Source organism: Melozone crissalis, unplaced genomic scaffold, assembly GCF_028551555.1.
Source record: "Melozone crissalis strain CALT ecotype California unplaced genomic scaffold, PUWL_Pcris_2 ptg000038l_1, whole genome shotgun sequence".
Lineage (NCBI taxonomy): Eukaryota > Metazoa > Chordata > Aves > Passeriformes > Passerellidae > Melozone > Melozone crissalis.
The window spans coordinates 4,740,298-4,762,805 of record NW_026535816.1 but is presented as its reverse complement, the minus strand read 5'-3'; the positions used below and the strand labels follow the sequence as shown (position 1 = coordinate 4,762,805).

At 45.7% G+C, this 22,508-nt stretch overlaps 1 protein-coding gene across 1 annotated transcript in view; it reads left to right on the top strand.

Annotated features, from left to right (window-relative positions):
- The first annotated feature begins 12,725 nt into the window (after positions 1–12,725).
- TEAD1 (TEA domain transcription factor 1) overlaps positions 12,726–22,508 on the top strand; it is a 32,443-nt gene continuing 22,660 nt past the window's right edge. Inside the window, exons 1-5 of the mRNA XM_054283733.1 lie at positions 12,726–12,971; positions 14,171–14,305; positions 14,487–14,533; positions 14,975–15,036; positions 17,030–17,154. Of these exons, the coding sequence (XP_054139708.1) occupies positions 12,969–12,971; positions 14,171–14,305; positions 14,487–14,533; positions 14,975–15,036; positions 17,030–17,154 (372 nt within the window). The 5' untranslated portion in view covers positions 12,726–12,968. The remainder of the gene's footprint in view (positions 12,972–14,170; positions 14,306–14,486; positions 14,534–14,974; positions 15,037–17,029; positions 17,155–22,508) is intronic.

The window sequence follows — 22,508 nt, the reverse complement described above, 5'->3', positions numbered from 1 at the left end:
GCTGCAGGGCTTGGGTGGGCAGGCACTGAACTCGTGGTGCTCTGCACGGTTCCTGTGGCACGGGGAGAGATGGAAGGGAAATACTGGTGAACAATGAGAAATACTGCAAATGTGAGGGAGAGGAAGGAGATGGAAGGAGAAGGAGGTGGGAGAGAAATACTGGTGAACAATGAGAAATACTGGCAGATTGTTTGCACAGAAAAGTGGAGTACATGTAAGACAACAAACCTGATGTGCATGGAGCTCATGTGTTCAAATCTGGTTTTTGGTGGCTGTGATGCTGCTTGTCCCTTACCATGAATTTCTCTTTGTTTCAGGTAGGAATGAATTGATAGCCAGATACATCAAACTTAGGACAGGGAAGACACGGACCAGGAAGCAGGTAAAATAACCCAGTGGGGAAGTATGCATGTCAATGTATGACAAAACCTGGCATTTTTGGCTGCAGTGGCTGTCTGTGCTTCAGCTCTGATGGGATGATGTATTGACTTCACTATTCAGATTAAACACATGCTGCTTAGAGAATATTTAACACTCTGGGGTTTATGTTGTGGTGGTGTGAGGATTCATTTTTTATTAATCTGTCTGTAAATGAAGCTATTAACCCTCCATATTTCATAAAGAAAATTTCAAAAGTTGAAGCAAAACCATAAAGCATTGTGCATTTTTTCTTCTATATAATATTATAATGTAATGATTATTTTGAGATGGTAAATAATGGAACTTCTTAAAAGTTAAGAGAATTTGGCTGTACAATAGAGATTATGATTCTTGGATATGAGAGGTAAATATATAAAAATGAATGAATCATAATCATGCTCTCAGGTTATGGCCTGTAGTTGCCCTAAAATAAATAAATAAAATAATAATTAAAATAATTTAAGATATAAAATAATAAAAAAATAAATAATTTAAAATGAATAAAAATAGAAAATAATAATCAAATAAATAATGTAAAAATTTCCCTAAGAGCCTTCAGGCTCCTGGTCTTTGACCATGGTAAGATTTCATTCATGTAAGAGTCTGGATAAACCTTAAAACTACCTTAAGTCTACCACATAACCATTAATTTATCTCCTATTACTAAATCCTTTAATTAATAATACTCACAGCAATCAGCAGCCTTGCAGAAAGCCCAGTTTGTGTGCAGTTTGTGCAGTGATTATAAACACTCCACAAATGGCAGAGGTCCCTGGCTTTAGGGTCAGGTGTGGGATTCCCCTTGTGGTGTGTGACAAAGGGCGGGCAGAGGCTGGCCCATGGCACGCTGTGCATGTCCTGCAGGGCAGAGGAAGGTGGCACTGGGTCACACAGAGCTGCCAGCACTCGGGTTTGAAGCACTTTGGGTGCTGCTTTGCCCTGGGGTTTGTCCCTTGTCAGCCAGGAGGAAAGCATGTGTGCAAGGGATGGAAAAAAGCATCAGAAAGGAGGAGAACTGCAGCACGTGGAAAAGGAGGAAACCAAAGGCTGGCACAGAAATCACAGACTAAAGGCAGAGTCCCCACTTCTGCCCTGCCTTGCCCGTGCAAGCTCCAGGAGCTGGAAGTTTTGCTGGGATCACAAAGTTGCCTCAGGAGCCAAAATGCAGAGCTTGGGGTTAGATCCTTGGCCAGCATGTACCAAGAAAGCAGGAGGGCTGTGATGTGTGCAATGTCTGCCTCCATGCTTGTACATCCCTCTGGAGTGAGGCATAAATCACTTTAAACTGGCTGCTTACAAAAGTTGGTTTGTGGCTGCTCTGGAGTTTTAACAGAGTGATTAAATGTTAATGATTGTTCTTCTTGTATAACCTTTAACACCACTAATATTCCACTGAAAGCAAAACAAATGAACCTGTGTGAAAACTCAGTCTAGGTGTTTGGCTGCAAAATTGCTCAGTAAGCAGCAGGATAACTCTGAATTGCTGCAGACTGGTTCCTGAGCTGCTTCTCGAAGGTGGCCTTCAGGGACTGTGCTCATTGATGCATCATGGTTTGCTTCCCTACTAAAATATAGGCTTTTTGGTACTATTGTCACACAATAGTCTTACAGAGGAGGAAATCATTGTTTCTCCTTTTCTTTTGCTTTGTTCTTTCCCAGACAGGAATTGTAACTAATGTAGGAAAAATGTGCACCACCTGATATGGTATGTCCGGGGTCAGAGGAGAATTAGAGGTTTCCCTTTAGTGGTTTTTGCCATCACTACAGGTTTTAAACCTTCACACAGAAGGATGAAGGATGCTGAGTGCTCCCAAGTGTTGCTGGGCAGCATCATTAAACCCTCAGCAACAGCAGCATGGATTTGAGTATGTCCCTGGGTAAACAGGAATGCAAATTTGGGCCCAGGCCCTTCACAGCACAGGCAACAACCTCTGACCAGTAACTGGTGTAGTGTAGGACTGGGTTTGCACAAATTTCTGAGGAACACAGCCGTGGGCCAGGCCTGGGCATCACTCAAGCTGATGTCAAGTTGCTGGTCCCCAGTTACACAAATGTTTTGTGGGCAGACTTGATGCTGAAATTACCAAGGAAATCAGCAGGGGTTCAGGGACCTGTGTTGTGCCAGTATTTTGTCATTTGTGCCAGAATTTAAAACGTTTCAGTGGGCTCAAAATGCAGCCCGAATCTCCTCACTGGAGCTGCAGAGCACAATAAATAATGGATAAAATTTCTTGGTGCCAAGTTACATCTCAAGCCTAGTGGCAAATGGTCAGAGTGGGCTTCTGCATCCCCAGCAGATGGGGTGGAAATCCTTTGGGCTCCCCACATGAGAGCTCAGGGCCTGGGCATGGATGGGATCAGTACCAAAGCACATGGGCTGCTGCGTCCAGCTGTGAGCTGTGTCTTCTGTCTTGTAGCTGAATGCACAACCTGGTGGGTTACATTTCTTTTTTTCCTTTCTCTTTTTTTTTTTTTTTAATTTCCTTAATCAAGTCACTGCAGTGACTTGACCTGTATTGTTAAGCCTTGGTGCTAAGAGCTTGGTATCTGGCTGGGAATGTGGTATCTTTAACAGCAGAGCTTACTGAAGGTGCAAATAACTTCCTCCCCTCAGAAAAGTTTCTTTTTTTTTTTTTCTTTTTTTTTTTTAAAGAAAAAAAAATAGACATTTAAAATTTGATTTGCTTTTTTGTTTTTCTTTTGTTTGTTGTTTTTTTTCCCCCCCTATAAACCTGAACAATGTAGGTGTCTAGTCACATACAGGTCTTAGCAAGAAAGAAAGTTCGAGAAATTCAAGCCGCCATTAAGGTACGTTTGGCTTGCCCAGTTGTAGGGGGCTTTTCATCTCCATGGTTACAGGCTTTTCCTTTGTTTCCTCCCTTCCCCTACCCTGCAGGTGTCTAGTCACATTCAGGTTCTTGCCAGAAGGAAATCTCGTGATTTTCATTCCAAGCTGAAGGTATGCGCTTTTCTGCTTTTGGGCTTGTGGTTGCTATGCCTGTCCCTCCTCCTCCTCCCGCGGTGATGGGCGAGCTGGGGCTGCTGTGCGTAACCTCCTTCTCCTGCATGTGGGAGCTCTCTGTGTCTCTTTGTGTTTAACCCCCGGGTTCTGCACTAGCATCCACATTAAAAACGTTGTTTTAACACCGTCCAAATGCCAAGTGAACTCCTCTTTGTAACAGCTCAGCACCTAAACCTCATTTTTAACCGCTTAGTCCATTTTTTAGTTTTGCTTTTTAACAGTCCTAGCAGTGTATTTAAGTACACAGGAGTTTTGCATAGCTGTGTAGATGCTTTTTAGCTTTTTTTTTTTTTTTTGCTTTTTCCAGAGGAGTAATTGGGGTAATTGTTTTCCATTCCCAAATGTTTTTTGTCTGTGCTTCTGAACTGATATCAGGAATACTTAAACCAGATCATTTATTCCAAGTGCCAGAGAGCACAGCTTATCCAGATTGCTCTATGGTGTTTCTAGACTACAAACTAGTATCACCTCAAGTTACACACTATTTACAAGATTCCCTGAAATTTAATTTTTTTTTAAAGTAAATTATTGACATTTAATCTTTGGAAAGCCTCAGTCAGTCCTGTTCAGGGAATATTAAGTATGTTTGCTTAATCTGACATGATGAATTGTACATGTCCCCGTTTTCTCTGCCTTCCATAAAATATATTCTAAGGCTGAAAAGAACCTCTTGGAAATGCTTAATAGGGGTTTCTTGGATTGCTTGTTTTTTCAAGTTTTTCAGCAGAGATCTTGAGATTTTTTTGGGTTTTCTTCCCACACCATTTAAAAGTGGAAGAGGGAGTTTTGCAGTTTTTTTGCTGTCAATTTTTTTAAATAAAAAGTGAAAGAGCTTATAAATCTCTTACTTCCCTCCCTTTTTTTTTTTTTTTCTCCTTTTAGTGTGAGTGGATTTTTTTTTTCTTCCCTTCACCCAGATATGAGAACAAATCACGTTTTTGTTCTAGCTGGAAAGCAGAACGTTTCAGGCTGTGCTTTCCAGACCCCGAGCGGTGAGCGCTGCGGATGCTCACCCCCATCCTGGAAGTGCAGAGTAGGAATAACAGCCTGCCTTTGTAACAGGCCTCCCTGACAGAAGCACTGGGTTTTTCATGGGCAGCATGCTGGCAAGCTTGTCTGGCTGTTGGTGGCTGGCTTTTTAGCTGCACTGGCTGAGCAGTTGGGTTTCGTAAAGAACGACTAAGACAACTTAAACGTACTGCTTCTTAACCCAGGGTGCAATAATACAGAGATATGTAGCATTTTAAGCTCCAATTGTCAAGCCTTGATGCCTAAAATTAAGTATGTAAGTAGGTGGCCCTACTTTCAGAGGAGCTCAGCACCAGCAGCTCCTGGAGTTTTAGAGGACTGGTGAGAGCTCAGGGCTGCAAAAATCAGGAAGCCCACATTGGTACCAAATACAGGCCTAGGAGTCAAACACAATTATTGGATTTACTGCTCTAAAATGTGTCCCTTTCTGAATGCCCAAAATACCTTAAAATGTGAAGACACTTACAAAGCATTAAAAAACATTTTGAAGTACTGCACCTGCTGTAGTTTTATTGAAGCTTTCCAAAGAACAGAGAGGTAGCCAACTCTTAAGAACATTTCATCTAGTCTAGGTGGCATTTTCAGTAAATAGAGATCTGGGAGGAATTTTCATTTTAAGGAGTCGCCTGAAGAAGGGAAGATCTGTTTGGACAGCAAGATATTTTGTAAGGGCTTCATACCTGGTTGCCCTTTTCCCACCTGCCCATGGGCTGCTGGGTGGAAAGCGAAGCAGCTGCCGTGTCACTGCTGGGACTGATGGCCTCAGGAAGATCCCAAGCTCCAGGCCCCGACGCTCTGCAGGGCTATTTGCTTCACCTCTCCGCCACACCACGGTGGGGACAGACTGCACACAGGTGACGGAGCTTTGCTGGCCCCTGTCCTTGCTGACAAAAGGCACTCCAGGCCTCCCCAGCGGGGCTGGCTGGCCCATGGGTGCCGAGCTGCCTGTCCTAGCTGAGTGTGCATGAGCTCCCTCAGAGCCCTGACACCTCCCCAGCTACTCCTGCACAGCCCCAGCCCAGCTGAGGAGTGCCCAGCAAGGGTGAAGGAGCCAGGCCCTCCCCAGCTGCCTCTTCTCAGCCTTGCCAGTGCTGGTCCCAGTGAACAGGAGCCATGGCATGGCCCCTGTCCCCTGCTCTGGGCCCTCCTGGAGAAGGGTCAGCCTCCCACAGGCCTTGTCCTCCCACACGGAAGAGGTGAAACTCTGATGAAGGAAGGTGCCATAAGGGAGCTGCCTTAGGAAGAAGAGAGCTCTCGTTCCCCTTGCCTGCTGCAATTGCTCCTTGGAGCTGGCAGAAGCCGCTGGTTTTGAACCTGAGATGGAACCTCGCTTCTTCAGACATTTTGTTTGTGCTACTGCCCCTTTTGCTTACTATTTCTGTGTTGAACCACCTGCATGGCCCACTGTCACTCAGAATCACCTGGAATCATGGACTGTTTAGGATTGAAAGCACCTCTGGAGATCATTTAGCCCAACTCCCCTCCGCCAAAGCAGTTTGCAGAGGACTTCAAAAGCTGTCTGAGAAGGACATCACTGGTGCAAAAGGAAGGCAAGGTGGACACATTCCAGCACCTCTGAGTGCTTATTGTTTCAACAGTGACCAATTTTGGCAGCAGCCTGAAGAGCCCCATCAATGTCCTTGGAAAGATGATGGGCTCTTGCTGTCCTGGAGTGGGTGCTGTCTGCATTCCCTAGTGAAGGCGTGACCAAGGAGAAGATTAAATGCACAGTTTTTTACAGTTGTGATTTTTTTATGCAAGCATGTACTGACAGGACAAGGAGGAATGGCTTCAAACTGAAAGAGAATAGGTTTAGATTAGATACTAGGAGAAAAAATTACTGTGAGGGTGGTGAGGCTCTGGAAGAGGTTGCCCAGAGAAGCTGTGGGTGCCTCAGCCCTGGAAGTCTTCAAGGCCAGGCTGGATGGTGCTTGAAGCCACCTGGTCTAGTGGGAGGTGACCTTTTAAAAAAGTCCCACTAGCAGTGGGCTTGGAGCTAGATGATTTTTCAGGTCCCTTCCAACCCAAACCATCCTATGCTTCCCACCCAGGCCGACTCACCCTTTTTAACAGTGAGCTGCCACTTGTAAATTCTATGATTGGTGGCATCCAGGGAAGCAGTTACTACTTTAAAAAAAAATCCCCTATGGATCTGGTGTCAACTTTCTTTTGAGATGTGTCTGATCCAATCTGTCCCATTGGCCCCTGCTCCTGTCCTCTCAGTTTGACAGTGTTTATACAAATAACCCTTTTCCCCAAGTAGCTGCTGAGTTTATTTTGTACCAAGAGACCTTACTGTCCTGCCTGGGTCTGAAACCTGCTCTTGGAGAGGAGAGAACTCAGGCAAATCTTCTTGTGTTAATCTTCTGCAAAAATCCACAAGCATGGAAGGAGCTCAGCTATCTGCACACATGGCATTGGAAGCTGTCCTGAGAGGCAGCAATCTCACCTGCATGCCATCAACTCTGCTTGGTCCAGCAAAAAGTCCCTTTTCTTCAATGAGAAGTGCCTGCAATCACTGAGGAAGGATGGAAGGATGGATCCTTAGCCTGCAAGGAAGTGAAGTTTCACCCATAAATGCTATTGCTGCTTTTCAAGACCACCAGTAAAGAATGTCCCCCAGCCCTTCCAGGGATGTCACACATTTTAATTCTCTTTGCAGCTTGAAAACACACCTATTTTAGAGATTTTAATCCTAATATACTGAGGTCATTAGAGTCTTCCTGAAGTTACAGAAATTCAATCTCATGAAAACGGGAAGAGAGGCTGAGATAAAGTTGTCCTTGGAGACAGATCTGAAAGGCGGCTCCTCTTCATGGCATTTCCTCTCAGGCAGAGGCTGCAGCAGGCAAAGCAGAGGTTTCACACTCCAGTGCTGTGTTTCTGTGTCAAATACACCAGCCCACAGCGTCAGCTCACAGCATTCCCACCTTTGCACTGACAGGGAGCCAAAGTCACCTCTGTCCACTCAGGACAAAAGATGGATTGGAAGTTGTACATAAACAGAGAGTAAAGGTGTTCACAGCAGGACGTGCATCTATCTTAGGCTTTCATATCAGATTTTCTTCATAGTGCAAGATTAATTAGACAGAGACAAAAAATGAAAATGACACATTAACATGCCTACAGTTCACATCTATTACATGTTTTTAAATCTATTATTCTACATTCCACATTTAGGGATAAAAAGAAAATATTGTCAATTATAAAATGCTAAAGATAGCTCTATACTTTTTTAAATGAACAATGATAAAAGCCTTGAAAAATTCCCTTTGATGTGAATGGAGTCTTCAGCATTTTGAAATACAATAAGATGGATTAATTGCTACTCATTAGGCAGCAAGTTGGGACAGCTTTGAATGCGCATTCTCTTCTTGGCATTAGCTATTGCCTGGCTGAAATAGCCAGCTTTTGTATTTACTCCTGTCTTCTCTAATAATAAGCAAATTGGAGATCAGGGCTAGAAACACTGAAGTGCTCTCTATCTTTTGTCCAGAACAATTGTATATTGTCATGATTTGTTTATCTTTTTTGAGCTACAGCTAATTATTGTAAAGGTTATTTGAATCAATACGAGATCTGAGCAGAAATAACATCTGCAAAATTGCTTATTAGGAAGCAATTTTATGCTAGTGTTACTGTAACATCCATTTTGTGAACAAATTGTTGTTTCTTATGTCTTTTTTTCTTTCTTACATGAAAAGTTTTGCATTTTAAATACTGGTACAGGTTTTAGGGCTTCTTGAATTAATACTGCTCTGTTGTGCTTACTTTTCCTCATACTGTCTTAGATTTTTTTTTTACTCCCAAAGTCATAGATAACATGGTATTCAAAGCCCCATGTATCATTCTAGGATAATAGTTTTTATTTTTTTTGTTTAAGAACTTGTTTGAACTGATTGATTGAATTATTCTTCTGTTTATGTTGGATTAAAAGAAAGTCAAGCACAAATCCTTTTGTGCTTGTTATGTAAAACTCTTGTTTCATGCAGGGCTTTTGTAGATATTAAGATTTATAAATTAATTATACTGGGGAATTATTATTATCTAATTTAACTATGTATTTTGCATTCCAAAATGAATTGTGAAAAGCAAACCTCAAGGGCCTGATTCATTAAAAGTTGTAGTCTTCTTGCATTAGATGCTTAGAGCTTGCATCTTCCAAAAGCAAAGTGTGTGCGACTGCAGCCAGAAGCAGTCAGCTAAACCACGAGGCACATCCTGGTCTCCCCTGCAGAGATGATATTTTAGGGATTTAGTGGAACTAGACCAGTTTTCCACTGACTGGACTCTAAACCCACCCTGGTAACATTCATTACTCATTATGTACCGCAGTGCAGAAGACTTCTACAAGAGGAGGGCGAGGCAGGGTGTGAGTGCCGCCTGTTGCTCGCTCCAGTGTCATTCCTGGGCAGCAGCAATCCCATCTGAGCCCATCAATTAGGTAGGGTCAAACCAGGTCAGGGCCAGATGGGACCTATCCAAGGAATACCTTAAGCTCCAGCAGGATTTAATGATCCAGTAGGAGATGCTGTCCCCCCCAAGCCTCTGCTGAATCTCAGCACGGGACTGCAGCTTGCTGGGCCAAACTTTTATTTTACTACATCAGTGTAAACCACATTGGGCTGAAAGAAATTATTCCAGCTTTACAAACCAGCACAAGTGAGAGCAAAACAAACTCCTTTCTGGACAAGATAGGAAATCAAATTCTTAACTATTTGCAGTCATTAAAAATCCCACAACGTTCCTGTTTTAGAGTAGGGGTGTTAACCCATTTGTCCTGGCCAAATTCCAACCTGGGTAATTACTGTAATCTGCCTGTGTAAATTACCCCTGCCGTTTTAATTGGATATATTCCTTCTCTTGCTGCCTGAAGTGTGATGTAATACCATTGTGTGTTATTAATCAGTTACCAGGTTTCATCCCAGCAGTGACAGGTAGAGAGCCTCATTCCCTCCTGGTTACGAGTGCTCTCTATTACAGCACGAAAATCCCCAACATACACTTGTTTTTAAGTGGCAGACAAGCTGATATTGCAATCTAAATAATCAGCTTTAAAATGTGGCTATCCCATTTATTTTTGAAGACCATGAAGTCTGCTTGATTATGCAAGCACAGGCAGCTTGCAGCTCTCCAAGTGAACCTGGAGCTGAAGGTGCTTTTTTGCCAGTGCAACGCAGGACCTCAAAAGTGTCTGTATTTGACTTTGAATTTGATTTCTGTCATGTTTGAATGTAAAGTTTCTTTGGGAAAAGCTGATCTTTCCACTGTGCAAAGATTCCTAAGCCTACAAAAGGTGAAACTTCCCGTCGGAGTGTACTGGCCTGATGTACCAGATCAGATTTGTCACCAGTGGGAAACTCTGTGGGGGTTGTTGAAACACCTCAAAACCAGCCCTGTTGCAAGGATTGCCTATCTGAGCTGTCATTCCAAAGGTCTTTCCCTATCTCTCCACCCTCCTGAAAATGTAATCAGCCAAGGAGGATAAGAGGAATGGCCCCACAAAACACAGATCATTCTAGGGTGAAAAGCAGCAACTGGTAGGAAGGAAGGCATGTACCATTTTGTGTCACAAAAGAAAAAAATGTTTTCTCCCTCCAAAAATCCCTGTCACTGTCCCTAAAATTCAGGATCAGCAGGTTCATTGTAATGGTGACTAAGAGCTCCCCAGAAGATTTTGAAGGAAGTGTAAATCTTCAATAATTTTTCTTAGTTCACGCATTAGGGTGGGATTTGCCTGCTGTAACTGTTGCTGGGTGTCCAGGCTCCCGTTCCAGTCCTTGGATGGCAATAACATTGCCGAAAGTAATGCACTTGAGTTGGTTTCAGTGCCTCACAAGGCAGAAATAAATACAGCTCCTCCTGGACTGCACTAACACCAGCAGAGAAATAGCCAGAGACTTCAGAGGGATAAAGCAAGGCAAGAAGAATTTCATAGACATAACCTACCTCAACTCCCAGGAATGGACTTTAACAGCCCTGACAAAGCTTTCACTTTTAAATTCTCCTTTAGTTTAGCTCCATCTGCTAGTGGATCCAGAAGAGTCTGTCCCCTTGGCAGAGGCACAGGCACATCCTGATGTGGTGGCACAGGCATGGCTGGGGCAGGCAGGAGGCAGGGCAGGAGGGGAGCCTGCAGTGCCCCAGCAGGTCTGGAGAACAACAAGGTGGGGACAAAAGCAGCTTCACACGGTGTTGGAGATTGCTAGGAGCCAGAGGCACAGTTCTCCTGTGTCATTTGTTTTACACACAGGACACAGATCCCCTGGATGTTGGGTTTTGGTAGGATTCAGCAGGCTCTGTGAGACTCTCATGGTTTGGCATTTCCAAGCCAGCTCTGCTTACACAAAAAGGGTGGAACAGAGAAATCTGGTAGGGCTAGATCTCCATATAGCTTCAGGAAATCTCCCTTCCATCTTTTCATGATGGAGGGTTCTTCTTGCTGTGCAAGAGTGTAGAGGGGTCTGGGGAGCTGCATGAACCTCAGGATTCTGCCACTTCTTAGCACCCAGCTAACATCTCTTTAGCCTGCAGACACCCAAAGGCAGCCAGTAAAACATGCCATGCACAACCCTCCTGTGCACACCTTCCCACCTGGGGCAGGCAGGGCTGAGAGCCAGGGCTGACCTCCAGCTCTTAGCCAGAGAGCTGCTTCCTGTGCTTCTATTGGAAAGCTGCAAGCTTTGTGAAAGGACTGAGTTGGTCCCTGCACTGAGGGATGGGTCCCTGAGCACAGGTGAGCCCAGGGGTCAGAGCTGCTCAGGCAGCTGAGCACAGGGCTGTCCTGCAGGCTCACACCCTGCAGGGAGCACAGGGAATGGTGCTGGGCACAGGGAATGGTGCTGAGCACAGGGAATGATTCTGAGCACAGGGAGTGGTGCTGGGAACAGGGAATGGTGCTGAGCACAGGGAATAGGGCTGGGCACAGGGAATGATTCTGAGCACAGGGAGTGGTGCTGGGAACAGGGAATGGTGCTGAGCACAGGGAATGGTGCTGAGCACAGGGAATGATTCTGAGCACAGGGAATGGTGCTGGGCACAGGGAATGATTCTGAGCACAGGGAGTGGTGCTGGGAACAGGGAATGGTGCTGGGCACAGGGAATGATTCTGAGCACAGGGAGTGGTGCTGGGAACAGGGAATGGTGCTGGGCACAGGGCTGTCCTGCGGGGTGCACAGGGAGTGGTGCTGGGCACAGGGAATGATGCTGGGCACAGGGAATGGTGCTGGGCACAGGGAATGGGGCTGAGCACAGGGAATAGGGCTGGGCACAGGGAATGGGGCTGAGCACAGGGAGTGGTGCTGGGCACAGGGAATGATTCTGAGCACAGGGAGTGGTGCTGGGAACAGGGAATGGTGCTGAGCACAGGGAATGATTCTGAGCACAGGGAATGGTGCTGGGCACAGGGAATGATTCTGAGCACAGGGAATGGTGCTGGGAACAGGGAATGGTGCTGGGCACAGGGCTGTCCTGCGGGGTGCACAGGGAGTGGTGCTGGGCACAGGGAATGGTGCTGGGCACAGAGAATGGTGCTGGGCACAGGGAATGGTACTGGGCACAGGGAATGGGGCTGAGCACAGGGCTGTCCTGCAGGTTGCACAGGGAGTGGGGAGTGGTGCTGGGCACAGGGAATGGTGCTGGGAACAGGGAATGGGGCTGGGCACAGGGAATGGTGCTGGGCACAGGGAGTGATGCTGGGCACAGGGAGTGATGCTGGGAACAGGGAATGGGGCTGAGCACAGGGAATGATGCTGGGCACAGGGAATGGTGCTGGGCACAGGGAATGGTGCTGGGCACAGGGAATAGGGCTGGGCACAGGGAATGGTGCTGGGCACAGGGAATGGTGCTGGGCACAGGGAATAGGGCTGGGAACAGGGAATGGTGCTGGGCACAGGGAATGGTGCTGGGCACAGGGCTGTCCTGCAGGGTGCACAGGGAGTGGGGAGTGGTGCTGGGCACAGGGAATGGGGCTGAGCACAGGGAATGGTGCTGGGCACAGGGAGTGATGCTGGGAACAGGGAATGGGGCTGGGCACAGGGAATGATGCTGAGCACAGGGAATGGTGCTGGGCACAGGGAATGGGGCTGGGCACAGGGCTCACACCCTGCAGGATGCACAGGGAATGATGCTGGAGCATCTCCTGCCCTGCTCCACCTGCTGCTCTCCAGGCTGTGTCCCACAGGGGCTCCTTGCACAGCTCAGGGAAACACTCTCAGCAACAATCCCTCTCCTCCAGTATCCACAGCTTTCACACAGGCAGCTGGGGGTTGTTTCTCCCCAGGGCTTTGCTGGTTTTTTTTCTTTTTAAACCATTTTCCCCCCCTTTTAATGAATCAGACCCTGGGTGAAAATAATGCTTTTGTTTAAAGGTGATATTTAATGTTGAGCAAACTGCTCTTCCTTTGTCTTTTACTATTTTGTTCATATTTTGCTAAGAGTCTGCTATTCTACACAAGCATTTTAATAAACTGTTTGTTGTTGTATCCAGGTAACAAGCATGGTAAGTATTTTGACTAAACCAAGTATTATGTACCTTAGCTGTGCTTGGCAGAATTTTTTGGCTAGCTTTTCCTGTACTTTCAGCCTGTGCTGTTTCTAAAGGAGCTATTCAAAGGAAGAAACTGCTCACCTATAGTACTACTACATACAAGCTTTGGAGGGAGCATATGTGCAAAGTCATATATCATACATAAGAGCATGCACCTCTTGCCAGCATGCTTGCTACTTTGCTTGTAAAATAAAAGCAGAAAAAAAAAAACCAACCCAAAACATCCTTGCCTAATACTGCTTGTGTTCCTTCACTCTAAGTGACACACCTAAATATTGGTAGTTATTAATGCAGTACTTCTGGATGAGGAACCCTGCTGTACCAGGTGTAGCAGTCTGTTGTTTCCTCATCTCCCCTGAGCTAAGACATCCCCCTGGTTAACTCTGTTGCATTAAGAGGCCGTCCCTTTCTGTCCTGTGACCATCCCTGACTGGCAGTGGCTGGACTCCAAGTGCTGCTCTAACACAAGTAGCTGATAACAGCCCACCTTTTCCTAAACTCCTTCCTGTGTGCTGCAAAAAAGCAGGAATTTTATGGCTGGTAGCTCTCTGTGGCAACACTGTAAATCAGTAAAACGCCACAACTCAACATTTAAGATGTCATTTGCGTGGTTGTGACCTAACTTTGGAAATCCTTGTCGTAAAGCTGAATCCAAAATGTCCCTAAGCCTGAAGAAAGCTGTCCCTGTTTGCGAGTCAGCCGCAGTTCTGTGTTCTCATTTTACAGGGCAATACAAAAGGCAGACTTCTCTTAGATGGAAATGGCAGAGCTCAAATCTCAGTGCTCCCTGTCCTGCAGGCAGAGCTGAGCCTCAGGAGCACGCCCTGCTTAGCCCAGCCTGATTTAAAATCAGAATTTGCCCAGATAAACAACTGGGCAGCAGTTTGCTGTGCCAGAGCTTCCTGTGTGTTGGCAGAGCAGACTGTGAGAATTCAGGTCTACCCTGCATGTCCGAGAGGAGGTTTTGCCTTGAGGTAGTTTGAGTGTTAGCCTCCGTGCTGTATTTATTTTTTTTTTTCCTGCATGGTTTGCTATTTTTGCATTTTCTGTGTGGCTTTTGAAGTTTTTAGTTTCGTGCTTGTAGCTGCAGTTATTTAATGCCATTTGTTGTGCCAAACGTTTTAAGACTCCGTGTAATTGTCATATTAAAGGATCAGACAGCAAAGGACAAAGCACTCCAGCACATGGCAGCAATGTCATCGGCTCAGATAGTCTCAGCTACTGCTATTCACAACAAGCTGGGCCTGCCAGGAATTCCCCGTCCTACATTTCCTGGGGCACCTGGGGTAAGTCCCAAAAAAATCCCTGTATTCCCTAACAACGTTCAGTAGAACACTAAGATGGAATGAGTGGATTAACGCTTTGACTTGAGTTTGCAAAAGGAATCGTGCTTGTTCAAAAATACCCCGAGTCCTTCCAAACAAAGAGAACAACTGTGGCCCTGTTTGTTTGTTTTTCCTCTTTCAGTTTTGGCCGGGCATGATCCAAACGGGGCAGCCTGGATCCTCGCAAGAGTAAGTCTGAAAATTCCAAAGTGCTTTTTCTCTGTGCAGTGTGAAGGGTGGCTTGTGCACTCTGGGAGATCAGCGAAGCAAGGACTTGCAGATTTTTCCAAAAAGGAGGTAAAGACAGTTTCAGGGAAAGAAAGAGCCTTTATAGTGATGTGAATTCACTTTCAAAAAGTTATAAGGGATTCCAAACCTCAAAACTGAGGCTGAATGCCAGATGGGCACCCTCCTTTGTGTCCTCTGGGAGTCCCAGCAGTGCCCACCCCTGGCTGTAATTCTCACCCCCTCTATTCCCTCTGTGCTGTCTGTCTGTTAAATGTGCTCTGCAAGGAAGAGATTTGTTTGTGGGTAAGGTCATCAGGCACCTATTCTCCTATACTGTGTGACTCTGGTGGAATTTCCTGTGGGTGGCACAGTGTGTGATTTTTGTGCATCTCTTTTTTGCAGTGTCAAGCCATTCGTTCAGCAGGCCTATCCTATACAGCCATCAGTCACAGCTCCCATCTCAGGTAATCCTCCCATTCATCCTCTGCCTTAAAAATACTTGAATTTTGTACTGAATGTGATTTATTAACTTCTGCCCTGGGCAGAGCCACTGCTCAGGATCTCATGTGTCCTCCAGCCAAAGGAAGCATCAATCCCAGTGTCCTATTATTATATATATATATATATATATATATATATATATAGTGTCCTATATTATATCTTAGGGGAAATCATTGTGTTTGGGCTTTTTTTTAGGTAGGAAGCACTAATGCATATGCAAGGAGTTGTGATGTGTGATTTCCAGTCAGCACTCTGTATTGTAGGAATTACTGTAAAAAATGTTTAATAGGATGAATGTTTCCTTTAGAATAGCTCTGTAGCAAGAATACACCTTAATTTATTTTAAACTGAGCCCAAAACCCCTCCCAATATCATATACACTTAGCCATAAGTGTAAAACTTCTCTATGTATCAGGTTGTTTAAAACTCATCCCCTCCTGGAGGTCCTGCTTTGCCTGGTACCACTTTGATAAGTACCTAATTTTATTCTGAATTTCATTGCTCAAATTGATCAAGCCTTTCCCATGGCTACTTCCCTGCTACTTTTCCCAGGTTCTCTCCATGCCTGACTTCATGAAAGCTCATTATTTCTTTGCAGATGATTTCTCATGTTATGTCTCCCTTGCCAAATGCCCCCAATGCTTCTGACTCTGTGTAGCAAGTTTTGACTCTTACCCAATTCTTTATGATTTTCTAACTTGCTGCTATTTAATGCTTTGAACTAAAGCTATTTTTCTGCATTCATGAGAATGCCCTTTTCTTGACATCCCTAATTTATAACATTATTTTCTAAGACAGGATTTTCTATTGTCTTCTTTTAACCATCCATGTTTTCTCTCAGAATTAGGAGCATCAGTATTTCTAAATCAGACAAAACTCGTGCATGAGTTTTTGCTCCATTAGAATTCCTGTTCATGTCTAGCCAGTGATTTTTGTAATTCCCTGTTTTGCACAAGCCTCACACCTTCATTGCCTGAATTTGAGGGTTGGGGTCAGGTGCCACATTCGCTTTATGGGATATGTTCACACACTGCCTCTGACCTCTCCCTGCTTCTCAGCCTAGTCCAGGATAATCTTTATTTTCGCACTTTTGGTGCCTCTCCCCTGCCATTCTTGTGCCTGTGTCTCTCCAAGATGAGTTTTGCCTGTGAGCTGCTGCCTTTTCCTCTTCCTTTACAGTTTTCTTTCCTTCTTGTCCAATTTTCTACAATGAGGACCAAGAGAGAGCATTTATTCCTTCTCTTGAGGTGAATTAGAGAGGGTGGTTAACATCCCTTCTCTATCTAGATCATGTCATTCTCTCTTTATTATCAATTTGAAACATTTTTTTTTCCTTTATAGGGCATGATTCAGCTCTCTACAGTAATTATTTATTATTAGCTGTATCATAATGATGCCTAAAAGCTCCAAAAGAAGTCAAGACCCAGTGTGCAAATACGTAGTAAGAGACAGTCCCTGCCTTGGAGAGCTTGTGCTCTAAATAGGAGAGGGGAACTGAGAGTGGCAGCAGAAACAGGCAAAAAGAGGGGTGATTTACCTGTACCATGTGGCACATTAGGAGCCAGAAATGGAGTCGGTTCTCTTGCCTCCCAAGGCAGGAATGTCTCCTGTGCGCCTTCCAAGGAAGGATGCAGCTGTAGGTGCAGGTGAAGTCTCTATAAATCTCTGCAATCTAGTATATCATTTAAACAAAAAATCTGCAGTGAGTTACAGCCCCAAGGAAGCAAAGTAGTAGCAGTAGTTTTCTTTCTGCCACTATTAGATTGCTGGGCTGCCACCTCTTTTTCTACACATTACCCTGAGTTTTCCCAATTTTAACTCACCCTGAATTAATTACTTGCTAAAATTAATATAAGTGTCCAAGGGCCCCATGCATAATTCCCAATTATTTTTAATTGAGCAGATATGAGCTGAGGAGGTGTCAGCTTCCTGATGCAGATGTTTGCTGTGTTGCAGGCTTTGAGCCCACATCAGCCCCAGCGCCCTCCGTGCCTGCGTGGCAGGGCCGATCCATCGGTACGACCAAGCTCAGGCTGGTGGAGTTCTCAGCTTTCCTTGAGCAGCAGAGGGACCCTGAATCAGTGAGTATTTATTGCCCTTGTGTCCACTGATCCTCAGCTTTGCTCCCCTACTCCTGATCTCCAGCTTTTCTCCTTTGCTCCCCACCCTCTGGGCACGCCTTCCATCACGTGTGATGGAATACTGCCGGTGTCTCTGTGCTCACTGCTGCTCTGTGCAGTATTCCTCTCACCCTAGCACTGTGTTTTCCTCTCTTGTCCTCCTTTTCCCCATTTGCAGCAGCCAGGGGCCTCTGTGAAAGCAGGCAGGGTTTGCTCTGGCGCCTGTCTCGCTGCTGACCTACTTTAGCAGGTGTACCAAATTGCATTGTGTTCTTGGCAAGAATTCAGTGCTTGAACTCTAAGTTAAAGCCTAATCTGTTTCCTAACCAAAACAAAATTAAGGACTTGCCCAGAAAGTGTGCATATTGTATATTGGATTTTTTTTAATGAAGTTTTAAATTTTCTTTTAGTTTTTAGTCTGTATACTGTACCTGCAAGGGTAGTTTCTGAAGCTGGCTGTAATGTGTCATTACTCCAGTAAGCCTTGAACCTTGACATTAATCCCCATATATTTACCAAGAGCTAGGTAGCCTAGCACTGATTCTACTGCATTGCAAATAAATGGAAAGAACTTCTTTCAGCTGGAACCTGAGAATTTTTTTCGAGATAATTTCTGAAAAGCAAATACTGTCCTGAATGGGTGATATGGACGGGCCATTTTTGTTCAGATTCCTGGCAAAATACAGTAGCCTGGAGAAGAGAGAAGCTGTCATTTTGCTTTTATAATCCAGCACTGGAAACCATAGCATTAATGGGCTCTGGTGTTATCCAAGGAGTGTTTACCCTGCGCTGTGGGGATTGGAGACATAGCCCAGAAGCCTTACAACAGAGGAATGCTGCTGGCAGGGCCAGATGCCTGTGAAAACACACCCTATCTCAGCTGTCCATTCACCCACCACGTGGCAGGGTGCTGCTTTGCTGAGTGGCAGCTTTGCCAGCCTGGATGGGCTCTGAGGGCAGCAAATGTTTGGCAGCAGGTACAGTTCTCTCAGTGCTCACCTGAATTTCCAGGGTTTCCCTGGAATCCCTTTGCCTTCCCATGGTCTCATGGCAGCCCTGCCTCTGGTGGGCTTCACCTCAGAGTGCTCCAGGCCCCTCTGGAGCACCCCCTCCACCCCAGCCCTGCGTCCCTCTGGGCAGAGGTTTGGATTTCTGGGTACAACATCCAGGTCTCCCCAGCAGTCACCCTTATCCATGCACAGATTCCCCAGCCCTTGCTGACCCCATGGAACGTGTCCTGCTGATTTCTGGGCTCTGCCATCCCCAGCCTGCCCCACACCAGTGTGTGTGTGTGTGTGTGTGTGTGTTTGCTCCAGGTTACTGGGAAAACACGATGTGGCCACGTGATGCTCAGCCTTGCTGTCTGTGTGTGAATGAAATCTTACTTCTGGGCAGTCTCATTGTTTTGCCACAGAGTTATCCCTTTTCTGGAGGTTTCTATAACATAAATCCATATACAAAGCTCCTGTGCTGATGTGGTGGGGTGTTTGTGTCAGAGGGAGCAAACAGGGCTGGGCAGCTGAGACAGTGGAGGTGTGAACAGAAGCATGGTTACCCACGATGGCCCCACAAGCACTGTGAAGCCTTCTTTGGAGCAAACTGATATTATTTGAAATTCCTGAGGGTGCAGAGGCCCAGTGGGTCTTGTCCCAGCTTGCAAGAAGCCTGCTGAGAAACCCACCCTTCAAATGCATTTATGCAGGAGGGTTTCCAGGACAAGCAGGAGCATCAAACTCCCCAGACTTGTTTTAGAAAAAGCAGTTACTTGTGTGCTGTAACACTGTAAAAATGAGACTCTAGGCAAAGCCAATTCCCAGTTTAGCTCATGCAGGTGGGGCAGGGCTCTGCATGGGGACAGCCTGCAGCATCCATGAGCACCAATGGGTGAGCCCCTGTGGCACTGAGTCAGCATCACTGCCTGGGAAAGGGCAGTCAGAAACAGGAGAAGGGTTCCTTACACTGAATTCAGTAAATGTGGTTATTTGGCATTGAGAGGGCATTGGGAAGAGCCCCCAGGGCAGTGTGGGCAGCTCCCAGGGTGTTTGCTGGAGAGGGCAGCTCTGCTGCTGCCAGCCTGCCCTGTCTCCAGTGCTCAGAGCTCTCCAGCAAGCACCAAGAGCTCTCCTTGGAGGTGAGAGCAGCCCCAGCCTCCTGTGGTGCCACTGCAGAAATGTGAATTCCTCCTGCAGCTTTGCCCATCTTTCTTTGTGGGGCTGTTTTACTGCAGGTACAGTTTGCACAGCAGGGGAAAAATGGGGGTTTATTACTTTTCACATGGAATCAGCGAGGCAGGTGACCTGAGTGTGTTTCCACATTGGGCTCATGAAGTCCTGCAGGCATGTGCTGTGATTGCAGCATCTCCTTTGTGCCTCTGCTGGCCTCAGAAATGAATGTGTTTGTGTGCTGCTACAGGAGACATGTGAGGGAGTTCTCCTCTATCTTCTGAAAAAGGACACTTAGAGATTCATTGCATTGCTGACTTCTCACAGAAAATTACATAAATTAGCATCTTCATCAAGTGTGCTTCCAACATTCCATTAAACAAAGGTGACCCTTCCTCCCTCTCTCCCCCAACCCAAAATCAGGCCAGAAAGCCTCATAGTGCTAGAGGCAAATAGACCAATTCCACCTCAAACTGTAGCCTGGAAGTTTATTGAACTTTTATTGTTCACTTTATTTGGTTTATTGGGATCAGGACTTGATCCTGGCAGACCCCTTGAAGTCCCTATTCCTGGCCAGAAATGAGAAATTTGGGTTTGTCAGCTGTGGTGGCTCCCACAGCCTGCAGTGGGGCTGTGCATGGGCACGAAGGTCCAACCACAGGGAATAATTCCTGGTGGGAGTGGGGCCTGCAGCGTTTCTGTGGCTCTTCCAATGCCAAATGCTGTTTAAAAGCTTTTTAAAAAGCTCAATGCCGGGCACTTTCAGAGGTTAGTTTAGATTGGGCATTCTGAAGGGTTGGAAATTAGCTCCATGGAGTCCTCTCACTTGTGGACAGCTGTTGATCTGTTGATCTTTTTCCTTGTTTAGACACAAAATTGTTCCATTTACAAAAGGGAAAAATATAGAAAAGAAACAATAAGGAGCCCTCACTGTAACTCTGCATGGCAGAAGATAGTCTGGGGAACACAAGATGGCAAAGTATTGGAACACTGACTCTGCAGTGAGGATGGGTAAAATTGCTCCACCTTTTCCATGAAAATCAATGCAGTTTACAAATGTCAAGCTGTATTTTGTTCTTGTGGCATTTTGTGCTTAAGTACAATTCCTAAATGGTGCATAGGAGTTTCCCTTGCAGGCCCAAGCAGCAGCATTTCAGCCACCTTTGATTATTCCCTGCCCTGTATAACTCTGTTCTCAGCAGATGGAGCAGTTTTTGTGCCCATCTGTTGCTTCCAAGACAGGTTTTACTTAATGGGGGCTTTCCATTTTTATTCCAATGGTTCTGTGAAAGTTCAGGACAAATGCTCAAACCTAGCAATCCCATGTTTCCTAACAAATATAAACTGAGCATGCAGGCAAGTTAGAGAGGATCTAAGCAACTGACTGCTACACAAGCAGATATAAAATTCAAAGGCTATAACTGAAATGAAAATAATTCAAAGTCTTTATATATATTTACATATATACACACATACTCAAGCTTGATTTTCAGTCAGAGAAAAAGCCCTATCACCACCCAGTAAAAAAAAACTCTTTCTTCTTTTTTGAGGCTTCTTGCTCTTGCTGTCACATTTATTTAAATTGTGAGCACTTCAGACAGCTTTACATTTAAAATATCTATATAGAGCTATATAGAACATGGCTGATGGACATCTTCAGTATTAGTCCACCCATCCAAACTGTCAGATTGTGTTAGGTCCAAATTTCGAAATGTATTTTAAAAAGTGGTGAAGAAATAAAACATTCTTTATGTTTTAATTCAGGTTTTATTGTTGTTGTAAAAAGACTTTGTGAGCCCGGGGAGAATTGTGCCTGAGAACCAGAAAGGGAAAGCAATTGCTCAAGGGCCATAAAAACAGCCTGCCATCATTAGCCAAATGCAGTAAAACTCACCAAAGTTAATCAAACCACCTAAGTGATGAAAAATAAATGAGATCTTTTCAAAAGAAGCCCTCCATCCTTGAACAATATCCATTGTTGCAAGGATTGTTTATCCTTTCTGTTCTCCCTGTGAACAGTAGAAAAAGCAGTGCAGCATTTCAGTCACAAGGAAGTCCTTGGTTTAGTGTCTTTGTGATGTGAAAGGACAAGAAAGCAAACCCACATTAGGATGAATGTCTCAGAGCTGCAGACTCTGCATTGGAGGTCATTTTAATCTGGAATCAGAAAGTTTTGCTGAGCACAAGGCTCATTTATTTTGCCGTGCTGGAGAGCTGCTCGTTGGCCGTGGGATGCAAGTGTTCATCTCTGTGAAATGCTCATTTTTGGGTCTCCATAGCCAGAAGTCCCAGGAAAGCCCTTTGAAGAGGCCCAGTGTTGACACATGGCACAGTTGTGAAGCTGTGGCATGGCAGGAGATTTCCCATCCTGCAGGATTCCTGGGGCACCCTGTGGATGCCTGTTGGAATGCCAGGGCAGCCTCCCCAGCCCGGCTGGGGCAGGACATGGGCTCTCCAAGGAGGGTCCTGGGGCCAGGATGGGGTCAGGGGTGCTGGGAGCATTCATCCCCAAAGCCAGCCCTCAGCTGGAAACCCGGCTGTGCTCTCCCTGCTGCCTCCATGGGCCTCTCCTCCTTGCCAGGGAGATCTCCCAGCAAAGCTGGAACTGCAGGGGACACGTGGGGTGGGCTGTGGCTGTGAATCCCCCACTCTGCCTGCCCCCAGCAGCTGTGCTGGCTCGCCCCAAGGGCTTTGCAGCTGCCTGTGCCTCTGCCCTGCATGTCCCCAGCTCGTCCTACAGCTTCCCCTGCACCCACCCCAAAACTGGGCAATATCCCCTGCTCTGCAGAGAGCAGATAATGACATGCTCACGTGCTCATTTGTTCCTCTGCTGCATTCAGGGGAGATGTAGATGGCCCTTCTCTGATAAGCAACTATTCAGTAGTTTGTTTTCTTCTGCTGTTGAAATGCGTGGCCCCGTGCCCTGCTCGCTGTGCACTGTCTAACCTCCCTTCCAAATGGAATTAATAATTCCCTCCATTTGCATTTCACAGATGTGCTAGTGCAGTCTTTTTGGATGAAGGAGCATTATTACTCACAATTGACAAACCAAGAAGTTCAGGTGCAAAAGAATGAATGGGCCACTGATTTTGAGGGTCCCCTTTGATTTGTCATGAGCTTGATTTTGCAGAATACTTAACATTATTGAGAGCT